This window comes from Sminthopsis crassicaudata, chromosome 1 (assembly GCF_048593235.1).
Source record: "Sminthopsis crassicaudata isolate SCR6 chromosome 1, ASM4859323v1, whole genome shotgun sequence".
NCBI lineage: Eukaryota > Metazoa > Chordata > Mammalia > Dasyuromorphia > Dasyuridae > Sminthopsis > Sminthopsis crassicaudata.
Genome location: NC_133617.1, coordinates 76,548,408 through 76,563,904, shown reverse-complemented (window position 1 = coordinate 76,563,904; position 15,497 = coordinate 76,548,408). Strand labels below are relative to the sequence as shown.

Genomic DNA, 15,497 nt, shown 5'->3' with positions numbered 1-15,497 from the left:
CCCATCCTTTTCTAACTCTGGGAACTATAATGAAAGTGTGAAGACAGTCAAAGAACCCAAGAATCCCCCTCTGCTATTGGGTTAATTTTTTTGGGGGGAAAGGGGCTCAGTAGCTCTCAACTATGCAGGTTCCCTCATTTTACTAAGCTGGGCTAACATGTGGCTGGATAAGTCCCTCCCTTTTTTGGCCACTTTCTGTGTTCCAAGGGCACAAACCTCTTGGCCATGAGGAAGTATCGGTCCACAGGGGACTTGAGGTTTATGGTGATGGAGCGCACTGTGTTGATGTTTCTCAGGACGAGTAGCATGGGGCGGGGCAAGGCCTTCAGCACCTCCATTATTCGGGCAAAATGTTCCTTAGCCATTTCCTGCATGTAGGTTGTCTCTGCATGGCTCAGCATGCCAGAACGCCATAATTGCCCCATGTGAATTGGTCGTTGCATTAGGATCTCACAGAACAGGAAATAATCTTGGGGTAGGGGAAGGAGAGGAAATATTTATAATTTTAGACACTGGAGATATGGAAGAATGATAGTCTTACATGTACTTTTAAAGTAGAGGTGTCAAACTCAAATCCTAGCCTAAATGTAAAAAATATATAATACAACATAGAAAATCACAAATAAAACATGGTTTTATCTATCTAAGTCAACATGAGTTTGAGTTTTAGACCTCTGCCTTAAAGATTGTTGGGTAAGAGGGATTAAGCCTTGTTCTGGTGTGCAAAGTGAAGATATGGAACAATGGGGAGTTTGCTAATGTAGCTTTCAAGCTAAGACACTGCCTTACAATTAATTGTCATTTTTGTCCAAAAGGGGAATGTTGGGTTTTTAAAAAATTTAGTGTTGTTTAAAAAAAAAAACAAAAAAAACAAAAACACCTCACTTTGGTGAGGTTAATTGTGCAAAGTAAGGTCTAGAAAGAGACTAATCGTAAAGTAATACTTTTTATTCAGTTTAACTAGTATAACATAGGAAGAGATGAATAAGTTTGGTGCTCATCAAAGTCCTTAGATGTCTATTAGTAACAAAAGAAACTCAGGACAGGGCTTCCTTTCCTCTGACTTGTTCAATGTAGGAATCCATTAGAAGAATTAGGCAACATCTATTTCCTTGAATGTTAAATGAGGGGGACTAGGCTTTGCCAAGCAAGGCAAGTATGCCTAATCAGAAGAGCTGCTTTGTAACACAAATGAGTTCTTAGGTGAGTTAAAGACAGTGGGTTAAGGAGTAGAAAGCAACTGCAGAGAGGTGACATAATCAACCACATTCTGAATGCATCCTGAATCAAAATATAATTGGAAAATATTACAAAATTAAAATAAAAACATACTGATGTGCCTCAAAGGGATCCTTATATATAAATTAGTGTGGCCCCTTCTAGTTTGAGTTGGCTACCAGTAGTCTAAAACAGTCTAGACTAAACATTCCAGATGTCTAGTTTAAAATTAAAAAAAAAAAAAGCAATTGTGCATTCCATTTTCATGTGATTAGTCATTCTAATCATACTATGTCAATACTTAATTGCTCTAATGCAGAGTTCTAATTCTATTAAAGAATCATTCATGTTAACCACTTGTGTAGAAGCTTGCTTGTTTGAGCCCCAATCTCAAAAAATCCAAACAATACTTCCCAACTACAGGCTTATTCCTACCACCTTGTGACTAAATATCTAAGCACCATACAGAAGTTCTAAGCAGGGCAGCCCACCCCTCAATGTCATCTCGTCCCCTTTCTTACCTTCAACACCAAGCTCAGCAGAATGCTTCTTCATGGCTGCATCATCCCGCAAGATAATGGCCCGCCACAGTTGGCACAAGGCCAAGCGATCCCTGGGAAGGGGGTGGTGGTGACCCTTCTGGTCAGGTCAGACATTCCATCCCTTGTTCCCCGCTGCTTGGTCTCTAGGGGCCCACAGGATTGGTCCAATGCCAGTCACTGATTCTTTTCCTTTTTTTTCCCCCCAGGACTAGGGTACTGTCATAGGGATGGATCTTACTTTTCATCCAGGAACTGGTAGAGGCCATGGTCCAACAGCACCAATTCTGCTTGCCCATCTGGACCTTTCCGTACCAATACTAAGAGACAACATTGGTGGGGAGTACCCAAACTTAGCCCAACCTCAGATGGTCCAGACTAATCTCTTCCCTCCCAAGAATGAGGCATCTTACCATTTCCAGGGTGGGGATCTGAGTGGATGAAGCCCGTGTAAAAGATCTGTTCAGCAAATACTCGGATCAATTTAGATGATGTCTAGAAGAGTAGGTGAGAATCACTTCTCAAAAGCAGAAATGGAACATCCCTGGCAGTCAGAAACCTACCAAGCAAGCTACAACTTCTCATAAAAAAGACAAATCCCCACTCTTCCTCACTTCTTTCACACATTAATTTCACCAAACAACTGTGTTTAGGATGTGTTAAGATAATACCAAATTTAAATTTACATAGTTTGTCCTGATAGAGATAGATTTAAGAGAAAACAGGTGTTGGCCACATGTAAATTACAGAAATGCAGACAAACTGAGTTTCATACATCACTCAAGCTGAGCCCCTGCTTCTGGATCTCTTCCACATTGTTCACCTTACAGCCATTACAGAAGTCAGCAGTCAGTACCCTCTGGAAAATGGAAGACAAGGGGTGATGAGCAGACCGGATCTCCCAACCAGAGGAAGAGTAAGGTGTGTGCGGAGGGTGTTATCAAAGGACTTAAGTTTGGGCAGGACAGGGTGTCGTGGAAGGGAAAGAGGATGCTGAATTAGTTCTTAGAGAACCTCAGGGCTCAAACCTTGCTGGACTTGTCCCAGTGCACACGGGGTACCACCACATAATGAAATTGCTTCAGGTCATTGGCACAGCGCTCTGAGTTCCGAGCCTCATTCTCAAAGTCCAGTTCTTGAGCCAAGGTCCCTTTCAGGTCCTGAGGTGGAGAATCCATCAAGGGTAGGCATCAATGTGGGGACCGGATTTGTTTGTAGGGAGAATGGGGGGAGGATGTGATAAGAAGGGAGTCCTGTAGCAGATTCAGAACATCCCAAGAATAGAGGCTGTTAACCATTTGACTGACATCTCCCCAAGGACTGAGTAAAGTTGTATTTTTTACTCTCTTGAATGCCATGTACAATGTATGTAAGGGGCAGGGGTCACATCTACCTTGAGAACCCAGCTGAAGCCAAAGCTGGGATGCATGAATTCGATCATCTGCAGCAGGAGCTCGAGGGTATAAATGTCCCCGTCAAACCTATCCCTTAGATCGATGTACTGCACCTGTACTGGATGTAGGGGTTGAGTCATTTTGTCTCATCAACACACATTGACATCTCCTGTCCCCATTCCATTTTAGAAGTCCTTGCTTCCTTCAAGAAATAGCCCAGGGACCAATCCTATTTAAAGTCTTTCTTGATTTCCCCTCATTCTAAGTATTTTCTCATTCCTTGAGTTATCTTGTATTCACCATCCAGCAGAGGGATCTGATTTACAACCCTGAATTGGTCAGGAAGGAAAGGATCAACAATGTGGTACTTGCTTTGGGAATGGACCACCTTAGAAAAGAAAAAGCAATGGGGGATGAAATGGGCCAGTAGGATGTCCTAGTAGTAGGGGGCCTGGGGTTCAATGAGCCCTGGAAGACAGATAAAGGAGGAAAGGCATTCTAGGCATAATTGGGGATAGTGAGAAAAAGTAGGAAACACGTGGATATAACAGAAAAGGTCCAGATTATGGAGGATCCTCGAGCACTACACTAAGATTCTCTTTTATTCTGTGAACAATGAGGAAGTTTAACAAGCAGGGTAGTGACCTGATGAAAGCAGCCTTTTGGTTCAGCCCTATGCAGCTAAAGGCAGGCTGGTATACTATTATATGAGGTAAAGAGGGCCATGTAACGGATTCAGACTAGAGTCACAAGAGCTATGTTTGATCTCAGGATCTATTTTTCCTTTCTGAAAAATTCTACATGACTCTTAAGGTCCTTTTCTGTGAGATCCTGTGATCTCAAGCCCCCAAAGGTGCCAGGGATTGTCCCAGCTGAACAAGAACTAAACATGCTGATCACCTACAAGTGGCGATCTCCCTGCCTAGTGATCCTCATGGTCCCATCTACCAGCCCCAAGACTTTGAACAGAGCCCAGGCACACTCAAGGGGTACCCCTCCCCCTCTGCACACAAACACACCTTCACAGCCACCTCTGTGCCATCCTTCAGCTTTGCTTTGTGCACCTGGGCCAGGCTGGCCGCTGCCACAGGCTCATAGTTAAATTCCTGGAACACTTCGTTGGCCGGGGCCTGGAAATCCTCTAGAAACAGCTCGTCCACCTGCAGGAGAAAGGGAGCCCAACTCAGCCCTAGGACCCAAGCCCAGGCCAGAGACAGTCTCCCACACTCTGCCTTAGGCCCACTAGCTCATTAGCTTCCTTTCTTACAATGACCAATAGGATCTTAATCAAGCAACAGGATAATCTTCCTTAGTATTCTCCCTACATTCTCTCTCTCCCCCTCCTCTTCACATGGGCCACCCCCAACTGTTTTCAATATGCCCTCTAAGAAGTCAGGTCTCCTTCGGCTCCCGGCATGAAGGCGCCTCCTCCCAGCACTCAGAGCATCTCTTACAGCCAGAAAATCCCCAGAAATCAAAGCCTAAGCCTAGTTGCCTCTGTAGGTGCTCCCAGTGCTCAGCACAGACCAGAGCCCTTCACAGCTGTCGGCACAAGAGTTAGCCCCGACCACCCAGTTTCTGCGGCCCCAGGCTGCCCACCTCTTTGTAACCCCGAGTGAGGGCTTTGTCCTCCAGCAGGCGAAGAGTGGTGATGTACTCGGGGGGTAGCAGGTGATTAAAGGAGCAGAGTCCCTGGCCCAGCTTCACATAGAGGCCTCCATTGAGGATGGCTGCAGAAACCAAGGCATCGGCTGCCCGCTGGTGACACGCTGACATCACCTCCATGTAGCCAGGGCTGTTCTGACCACAGAGACAGAAAAAAGGGATGGGGGAGGGGATGTCTACTGGGATGGGGGAGGGGATGTCTACTCCAGCCTTCCCACCCCAATCCTCAGGGTAATCCTAGGATGGCTTCCATCCTGGCCAGAGGACTTTTTGGCTTCCCTTTCCCATCTTCAAGCCTTTGGTTCCCTTCTTCTGTCTTTTATATTCATTTTACCTCTCTGGTCTATTTCCATATCTGTAAAATAAAAGGGTCAGACTAGATGAGACCCATGAGACAGCATGGGTTTCTAAGGTCTCCTTCAGCTCAAAAATCCATTATCCTACCTTTTTCTCCTTTATGCCATAATTCAAAACCAACTCCTAAGGGCAGGGCTCCTTGATAAACTAAATTTAAATTTACAGTCTCACAGGAATATTGTTAAGAGATCAGAGGGACTTTAGAGATAATACTGAGCCCAAGCTCCTAAAACTACAGGAGGAAAATGAGACCTAGAGAAGTAAAATGTAGCAAGTCACCCCAGAACTGAGCTTGGTCTAGTGGGAAGAATCACAGGCACCGGACTCACAGGATCTGTAATCCTGTGACATCTAGGCCTACTGTTTTCCACCCTGGTGGGAGCTTGACTGATGTTTTAGGACAGGAAACAGCATAAACTGAAATGCTGACGCTGCTTGACCTCTCCGGCACACTAGTAGGCTTCCCCTGGCTCCTGCAATGCCCTCTCCACTCCCAACGATAGGAGACATACCTCATCCACCCCTCGGAGAATCACATTTGTGCACCACCAGTAATCCATGGAGATCTGGAGGCCCACTTTGAGAGACCTAGTGTGGAACAAAGGGGAGGGACAGGTCACTATCCAGAATCAAACTCTCCCACACAGATGCTGACTGGACAGATTCCCTTGGGCCCCTCTTATGGAGGGGAGGCTTGTGGCTGGGAGACTGAAGGGCTAGGTGAGGCCAGCCCACAGAGGAGTCCCCTTAGGAGCCAGGGTCCTAAGGCAACCTGCTGCAAGGGAAGAACCCTGATCTAGGAATCAGGACACCTGACTTCAGGTCCGGGTTCCACCACTTACTAGCTGTGTGAGGCTTCAGGTTCATCTCTAAAACAGGGATAACTACTCTTGCCCTCGATCTAGTAAGAAAATGCATGGGAAAGGTGTGAGTCATCATCCAAATGAAAGATATAATAAAAACAACCATGACCCCAGTCAGGGTTCCTGTCCTCTCCCAGAGGCTAGGCCCCTTTAATTATTATGAGACAGCATGGGTTTGCTAAAGGAAACCTGTTTAAGCAGGGCTATCTTTAAGAAAATTCTGGGGCTCACTTGGCACTGGATGAATTGGAGGGAGCTCTGGCCTTACCATGCATTTTTTCTCCGCTTTTTCCTTAACTGAGATGGTAGAGGGAACAGTGAGAAAGAGCCATCTAATGAACTCAAGGACTCCATAGCAATGTGGATGTAGTAGACTTGGCAGCAAAGCGGAGAATGCTCAAGTTAAAAAAAAAATATGGCTTCAAATCCTAATTCCAAAACCAATTTGGAACCATACTATAAAAAAAAAAAAAAAAAAAAAAAAAAAAAAAAAAAAGGATTAAACTGTTAAGCCTTTTGATGCAATAATATCACTACTGGATATGTTCCTCAAGGGGTAGGTGGAAATCACAGACAGAAGGGAAGGAAAGATCCTCTTTACCAAATAGTTCTGAGTACTTTTTGTGATTGCACAAAGGTAGAAGCACAATGGGTACCTATTAACTAGGAGAATGGTTAAATAAACTGGTATGCCAACACGATGAAATATTGCACTGTAAGAAATGATCCCCATGAGGAATTCAGAGAACTTTAGAAAGACTTGTATAGACTGATAAACAATAAACAGAACCAAAAAAATAATTGTTCTGCTTACCCAAGTCCCTATCACTTGTCCCCTCAGGAGTCTGGGGAAAAGAACCCTGAATGAGGAAACGGAATACCTGGGTTCAAGTCCAGGCTCCATCATTTAATAGCTGTGTGGCCTCAGGCTCCTCCTCTCTAAAATGGGGATAATCACCTTTGCCCTGGATCAAATAAGAAAATGCACGAGAAAGGACTTCTCTAAGTCATTATGGCCACCATAATGTAAGGGAACATATCATAAACATAACAGGGACCTAAGAGTCCAGCTCAATGCTGTGACCCATCCATACTCTAGGGGCCTAAGGATGAACATTTCTCTCTTTCCCTTCCTGTGGAATTGATCTACTTTAGATGTGGAATGAGACATATGTGTCTGATACGATCAATATATAATTTGTTTGGCTTAATTGGACTATTTTGTTTGAAGGGAAAGTTCTATTTACTAAAGAGATGCAGCAATTTGTTTTTAAAGCACCAATGAACCATTTTTAAAGGTACTACATCCAACAATGCTTTCTGGCTTTCTTCAAGTTTTAGTTAAAATCCTACTTTCTAAAGGAAACTTTCCCCAATTACACTTTAAATCTTTCTTTTGTTTGAATTTTTACATTTTAATTTTTCTTCAACTAAATTTTATTTATTTTTCAAATTTATTTTTATTTTCCCCAGTTACAAATGAGTTTTTTTGGTTATAGGTGTACATTTTTCCCCCTTTTTATGTTTATGAATTATGTTGGGAGAGAAAAATAAGAACAAAAGAGAAAAATCATGAGAGAAAAATAAAACAGAAGAAAAAGAAAAAAATGAACATAGCATGGTGTTGATTTTACATTCAGTGTCCATAGTTCCTATTCTGGATATGAATAGCATTTTCCATCCAATGTTTATTGGATCACTGAACTGCTAAGAAGAACCGAGTCTGTTATAGTTGATCATTGCACAAATTTGTTGCTGTATACAATGTATTCCTAGTTCTGCTTGTTTCACTCAGCATCAGTTCATGCAAATCTTTCCAGGCTTTTCTAAAATCAGTCTGTTCACCAATTTTTTAATAGAACAATAATATTCCATTACTTTCATATACCATAACTTACTCAGCCATTTCCCAACTGATAGGCATCTATTCATTTTCCAATTCTTTGCCACCACAAAAAGAGTTGCTACAAACATTTTTCCACATGTTCTCTCTTTTTATGACCTCTTTGAGAAACAGATCCAGTAGAAACTCTGCTGGATTAAGATGTAGGCACAGGTTTATAGCCCTTGGGGCATAGTTCCAAATTGCTCTCCAGAATGGGTCATAATTCCACCAACAATCCATTAATGTCCCAGTTTTCCCACATCCCCTCCAACATTTATCATTATCTTTTTCTGTCATCTAAGCCAATCTGAGAGGTACGAGGGTGGTACCTTAGAGTTGTTTTCTAATCAATAGTTATTTAGAGCATTTTTTCATATGACTATAGACAGTTTTAATTTCTTTATCTGAAAATTATCTGTTCATATCCTTTGACTATTCTCTCTATTGATTATTTCCAATTAATTCTGTTTAAAGCTTGATTGCACAGAGTTGTTTGTATGTTCTTTCTCCCATGGGACACAAGCTCTTCAAGAGCAGGGAATGTTTTTGACTTTTCTTTCTTCATATTTCCAGAATTGTGTGTGCCTCACAATAAGTGCTTAATAAATGCTTATGGTAACAATCTTTAAGTAAGTTACTTCCTCTCTCTGAGTTTCTTTGGAAACTGAATGCTTTTCTTCATTGCTTTCCCTACCTGCCAGATTATTGTGAAGTAAGCACTTTGTAAACCTCAAAGCACTATTGGAACAAAAGCTATGATGAACATCTTTGAACTGAGAGCTGGGATTTGAGGGTTAAAAATACAGGCCAGTATGTGCAGGGAGGTCAATTTCCAAGTTAATACTTGCTCTGTTCTCTGGAGTGGACATTCTCATCACTGGAAGACATTCTCATCTGGGGCACAGGAAGAATAATTATGGCCTAACCCAAGCCTGTGGAGCTTAGCTATAGAGACTGACTTAGCAGCGGCAAACTGTCCAGTCAGAGATTTCCTTTCAAACTACTTTCTGGTAGATATTTCAAAACTGGCATCTTCTCTTTTTCCCTTGTAAATAAACCCTAGAAGATGTCTCCTTCTGAACCGAAAGCCTAGCAAAACATTGGGCAGAAGGGGAGGAAGGGACAGACATTGTCCTTAGGTATCTGATCACGGTGGTGGCAGCAGAGTAAGGAAGGAATAAAGGCCATTTGATCTCTGTAATCTGGGCACCAAACCAACTTAAGGGCCACAAAAGTCCAGGGAACTCAAGGCTTGAGATTGGTGTCTGGGGACTGGGAAAGGTTAACAAAGCTATGAAAGGTGAAATTCCTATGCATGAGGCACATTTACTGTGGAGATGCTCCAAGCAAAGGAGTAAGTGCCGTGGGAGACTGTTAAGTCAGATTTAAGAAGAGCGACACAGTAGCCAGAGGGATGATGCAAATGACAGAATCTCTAGTTTCTAGCTTCAGATATAAGCCTGGAGGCCTTTTCCATCTCCTTCCTTCCATCCTTTCATAGTAGGGATCACTTTATTCACCTCTGCATGATGACAGCCAGTATCATTGGTAGGGAAGAGAAGAAAAAAACAAGAGCAGGGACAAGTGCCACAGGAGCTCAATCCACTCTCTTATGTGAGAGCACAGGAAGCTCAGGAGAACAAGTGACATTTGATTAAGGTCTTGCAGGATGGGTAGAATTTCAGAAAGTCAAAGAAGAAGAAAGCTTTCTGTGTGGAGATAATAATATGAACAAGGACAGGGGAGGCAGAAAAGATGTTCAGGAAACTGTAGAGTCCAATCTGAATGGATTGTAGATTACATAAAAGGGATTCATAAAAGACAGGATCAGAAAAGTGACTGGAATGGGAACACTGGATTCAGGGTCAAAGGACCTGATTGCAAATTCCACTTCTGACACATTACTCATCTCACATGAGGATTAGGGTTAGGCTAGATGGACTCCAAGTATCTTCCTGCTTTAAAGCTAAAATACTATAAAGATGGTAAAAGGAGTTTATTCTGTGGGAAACAGGATGCTGCTGAAGGTTTGTGGGTAAGGAAATGATGTGATCAAAACTACTTTAGAAAGAGGAAGGCAATACTTGGCACAGTCTAAATTGAAAGGCAGGAGAGAACAGAAGCAGAGAGGCCAATGGAAATAATTCAAGTGGGATGTGATGAGGGCCTGCACTAGGGTAAAAATGGAAAGGATGCTACCCACATAGAGAATACTGTCTCCAATTTGGAAGGCCACATTTTAGGAAGAACATCAGCAACCTGGAGCAAATATAGAGAATGATCTCGGAATAGTGGAAAAGGTCAACAGAAAAACAGTAAATCCATAAAAGGTGATAAGATCATGACCACCATGAAGAGAAGAGGGCCCAGAAAGAACCTTTGGATGACACTTGGAGTTAGTCAGTATGGCCCAGGTCTGAACATCCAGCAAAGGAGATCAAGGAGTGGTTATACATGTGGGCTCTGAATAAGAAAAATGTGACAAGTATCTTTAAGTACCTAAAGAATAGTCATGAACCAAGATTTGGGTTATGTTAGAAGTACATATTTTATGTGCTTTCATTAGGAAGAACTAAGTCAAGTTGGTAGAAGTTAAAAGTGAGGCAGATTTTGGCTTAATAAGGAAAGACATTTCAATAGCTATGTAACAATGTTGTAAATTGCTTTATTAGGAAGTGATCTCCCCTTCATTGGAGATATTCAAAGCAAAAGTTAATTGAACACTATGATGAGTGAGACACTCCAAATCTTGGCACCCCATTATATCTCTTAAGATAATCATTATCCCAAAATGGAATGTAAATTCATGAATTTCCCTACCCTGACTGTTAGCACTTGTCAGAAATGATGGTAAGGAATATATTACTTTTTAGATGAGGTGGACTACATGCCACCTGAAATCTTATAATTCTGTGATTTATGTTCATATGAGAGAAGAACATAGTCACTAGTAAAGAAATCAAGGGGCCAGTCATTATGAAAAGCAACTTGGAATTGTATATGCCCCCAAAGTTTCTAAATCATGCCATACTCTTTGAGATGTTAATAGCACTAGTACTATGAAACCCCAAAGGGATCAAAGAGTGAAGAAGAGGACCCATGTGTACAAAAACATATGTGGCAGCTCCTTTTTTTTGGTAGCAAAGAAATGTAATTTGAAGGAGTGCCCGTAAATTGGGAACAGATGAACAAGGTGTGGTATGGTATATGACTGTGCCGTAAGGAATGATGTTCAGCATGTTTTCAGAGAAATCCAAGAAGACAGGAAAGAGAGGGATATGGCTGTAAGATAACTAGTATATGTCAAAGAAGCAAGATTTGACATCCAACTGGAAGTTGGGTATGAAGGAGAGGCAGGAGTCAAAAATTTTTTAACTCTGGATGACTAGAAGTACTGGTATCTAATAAAAAAAGCCAGTCAGTAAGGATTAAAAAAGGAATTCTGAGCTGGGAAACAATTTTTACAGCCAGTGTTCCTGATAAAGACCTCATTTCCAAAATATATAGAGAATTGAGTCAAATTTATAAGAATACAAGTCATTCCCCAATTGATAAATGGTGAAGGAATCAGAACAGACAATTTTCAGGTGAAGAAATTACAGCTATCTATACTTATACGAAAAAATGCTCTAAATCACTATTGATTAGATATGCAAATTAAGACATCTCTGAGATACCACTATACACCTCGCAGATTGGCTAAGACAGGAAAAGATAATGATAAATGTTGGAGTAGATGTGGGAAAACTGGGACACTGAGGCATTGTTAGTGGAGTTGTGAATGGATCCAACTATTCTAGAGAACAATTTGGAACTATGCCCAAAGGGCTATAAAACTGTGTGTATATATTCTTTGATCCAGCAGTGTTATTTTTTGATCCAGCAGTGTCTCTACTGGGTCTGTATCCTAAAGAGATAATAAAGGAGGGAAAAATGTTTGTAGAAGCTTCTTTCATACAGTCAAGAAACTAGAAATTGAATAGATATCCATCAGTTCGAAGTTGAATGAATAAATTATATTATATGAGTGTAATCGAATATTATTGTTCTATAAAAAATGATGAGCAGACTGACTTCAGGAAAGACTTACATGAACTGATGAGGAGTGAAATGAGCGAACCAAAAGAACACCATACACAGTAAACAGTAAGATTATGTGATGATCAATTATGATGGACTTGGCTTTTCTCAACAATTAAGTTATTCAAGAAAATTCAACAGGCTTGATAAGGAAAATCCCATCCACATTCAGAGAGAGAACTATGGAGATTGAATGTGGATTGTTTTTTCTACTTTTTTTTTTCTTTTTTGCATTTTTCTCCCTTTTGGTCTGCCTTTTCTTGTACAACATGACAAATCTAGAAACATGTTTTAAAAGACTGCATATATTTAACCTGTATCAGACTGCTTGTCGTCTTGGGAGGGGGAGCTAAGGGAAAGAAGGAGAAAAATTTGGAACATTACATTACAAAAATAAATGTTGAAAACTATTTTTACATTTATTTGGAAAAATAAAATACTACTGAAAAGAAAAAAAAAGAAAATGAATTCTGCTTTGGTCATGGTAAATTAAAGATGCTTAAAAAACATACAAGCAGTGATATTTGGGGCTAGAGCACAAAGTTCAGACAAGAAATGGTTATATAGATTTGAGAATCATCTTCACAGAGAAAAACAAACCTAGTGGAATCTAATGGGAACACTATGATCAAGAAGTTAGCTCAGAATAGAGCTTTTGAATGCATCTATGAATAGGAGGTGTAGTGCTAGAGTGGAAAGTACTCTGCTTTTAGAACTAAGGAACAAAGATTCATCTTTCTCCTACACTAACCACTTGTATAACTTTGGGCAAATTATTTGATCTCACTGGGCCTCAGCTGCTGCATCTTAAAAATGAGAGGTAGCACCAACCCTTAAGTCAGGAGGACCCAAGTTCCAATGTAGTCTCAGACACTTAATACTTCCTGGCTATAACCCTAGAGGGAGGGAATATATAGAGAGAGAAAAAGGGAAAGGAGGGAGACGGACTATGATGATGATCTAGCAAATAAGACATTTCTATCATCATGAGGTATATCTTGCAAAAGAGCCATGAAGGAGCTACCAGAGCTCTCTGTTGTACCTGGTCCCCAGATAATCCCTGGAGCTTTCTCCTTAGAGAGGCCAATCTAAAGAAAGTCTTACAAAAACAACAGAAGTTGGAAACATTACCATTGTTGTCCTTTGCACCAGCTAGGGTGCACTGCTACAAAAGTCTTCATTAGACTTAGTTTTTCCCCAAGAGAATGGAAATGATGATAAAGACATAAGTAATTAAGTAATTATAAGTCAGAGTTCTATATCACTTTTCTCATAATATACCTGGAGAGGTAGTAAGCAAGGTAACTACTATTAATCCTATTTTACAAATGAAGAAACTGAGATTCAGAGAGGTAAAAGAACTTTCCAGAGTAAAATAACTAGTAAAATCTCAGAGCTAAGATTTGAACCCTAATGACATGACTCCAAGTTCAATGCTCTTTTCATCTACAATCTAAAATATCATGGGCACAGACTCAAGGAATCAACAATTTACTTCTTGGAGATACACAAAGTTACCTTTAACGCAACAGAAATTATCAATAACTGTAAAGGGCTGAAACTCTGAATAGGTGTACTTGAATCAGACAACCAAACACTTAAGGCTACTTACTTATTGGATGATAACTCTATTAACATGTTTGAAATTCCTCTTTTCACAGTTAATACTAGCTCAATGCTTGGGGTTAAGAGAATTGTAGGTAAGGATTAGAGGGTGAGTGAAATGAGTCGGTCACTTTGGAGGAGGACGAAGAGAAGGGAGGTTGTAGAGAGCTTGTGACAGTTTTGTCTATCCCCTTCCCTTCTCCCCTTAAAGACCAAGGACTTTTGCTTATCCTGACTCCGGCCTCTGATTCTGAGGCCTCCAGGGGGCTAGCCTGTATTTTACAAATAACTACCTGAAAAAATGTCAAACTCCTTAGAAAGGACGTGTAGTACCTTGCACGTAGCAGGCATTTGGCCAGGGCTTAAGTGAATCAACAGTCAAAAAGACAGCTTAGGACATAGAGGTTCTGAGTCTGCCCCTTGGCATCAGGCTCAGACTATGGTTTTCCCAAAGATGGCCAATGTTTCATAGGCAGTGAGTGACACTTGGAGGTAATACCTGCACACCTTTTTAAAAACCTCTAGTCTCTCAATCCCTCCCTCCTGAAGCCCAAGGGGTGATGGGATCTAGTCTGGGACACAGCCTAGATCAAAGAGACATCTTCTGTGTTTAGGACAAGGTTTTAGAAATGGACCGAACTAGGTAGAATATTGTAGAGGAATCCTTTGTGGTTTAAGGCAAACTGGAGTGATGAGTCCAGGAAAAGGCCCTCACACATAGCCAACCGACCTGCCAAATCGTCCGATGCCATCGGCCAAAAGCCTCATCTTCCTCCTTTCTCGTTTGTCAGCAACGACGTAGCGGAGCCCGAACAGCAGGGGCACCCCCACCACCACGATGGAAATTGCCTTCTTCCATAGGGGTCTGGGAACCGTGGGGCTGGAGAGGAGCCATAGCACGGCAATGATTCTTTTTCCTGTTGCCAAAAACCCAACCCTTCACCCTCACCCTCCCTCATCCATCATCTTCCAGCAATTTCTCTTTCCACTTCTACCCCATTTCTTGCCAATAACATCATTTGGAAAGAAGCTCCCAAAAAAGCTACAGGGTGAACTTATGCAATTCTATTAGGATTTTCTCTCTGTTCTGCCTCCCCCCCCCATCCAAAGAACTTAAAGATTTTGCTGCCATTCATACAACAAAATTAATTATACCCATACACCTCAGTATTAAGTGAAATCCTATTGTCCCAAAGGCAGTGATGGCTTGGAGAGATTGGGACAATATTTAGATAAATGCTATTGTTTCCATAAACTGCCCTAACTCCAGGCTGTCTCACAGAATTCTGGGTCAGAGAAGGCCCAGGTGATATTCTTCCCCTATATATATCACTCCCCTTAGGCAGTCACATACTACATGCATTTCTTTTCCTCTAACTCAGGGATGGGAAATGTCCAGTCCAAGAGACTATATAAGGACTGTGAAGTCATTTGCCAAGGCAACTATGGGTGATGAGCTGAAAACTAAGTACAACAACCTCCCATTGCTTCAGTTCTATAAGTTGATAATTTTGTATGGCCTGTGAATGATGTTATGCTCCTCGGCAGAGAAAAAGACTCCCCATCCCTGCTCTACATCCTGTATGACATAATGCTTTAAACATCCAACAGAAAGAAGGCTGGAGGCCCAGTAATTGAAAAGCATGGCTCCTTGAGCACTCCATATATTTGTAGAGGTAGCAATAAAGGAGTGGAACAAAGCTAGTTGTGAAACCAAGGAAGCAAAATTTGAATCATAGTTCCAAAACACACAAGTTTGATGATCTTTAGTTCCATGATTCTGCTCCTTTGTAAAATGTGAACAGGAACATTTGTACTATTTGTCCCACAATAGTGATAAGAGGGCAGAACATGGTAAATTGCCAAATGTTGTATAACAATGATGTATACA

General features: G+C 41.3%; 1 protein-coding gene across 1 annotated transcript in view; it reads right to left on the bottom strand.

Moving 5' to 3' along the window:
- Nucleotides 1-15,497, bottom strand: part of ADCK5 (aarF domain containing kinase 5) — a 35,102-nt gene that overhangs the window by 627 nt on the left and 18,978 nt on the right. Inside the window, exons 3-13 of the mRNA XM_074263221.1 lie at nt 14,337-14,486; nt 5,686-5,761; nt 4,751-4,951; nt 4,171-4,311; nt 3,151-3,264; nt 2,786-2,917; nt 2,533-2,616; nt 2,171-2,252; nt 1,999-2,077; nt 1,740-1,831; nt 217-469 (exon numbers count right to left, since the gene is read on the bottom strand). Coding sequence (XP_074119322.1) covers nt 217-469; nt 1,740-1,831; nt 1,999-2,077; nt 2,171-2,252; nt 2,533-2,616; nt 2,786-2,917; nt 3,151-3,264; nt 4,171-4,311; nt 4,751-4,951; nt 5,686-5,761; nt 14,337-14,486 — 1,404 coding nt within the window. The remainder of the gene's footprint in view (nt 1-216; nt 470-1,739; nt 1,832-1,998; nt 2,078-2,170; nt 2,253-2,532; nt 2,617-2,785; nt 2,918-3,150; nt 3,265-4,170; nt 4,312-4,750; nt 4,952-5,685; nt 5,762-14,336; nt 14,487-15,497) is intronic.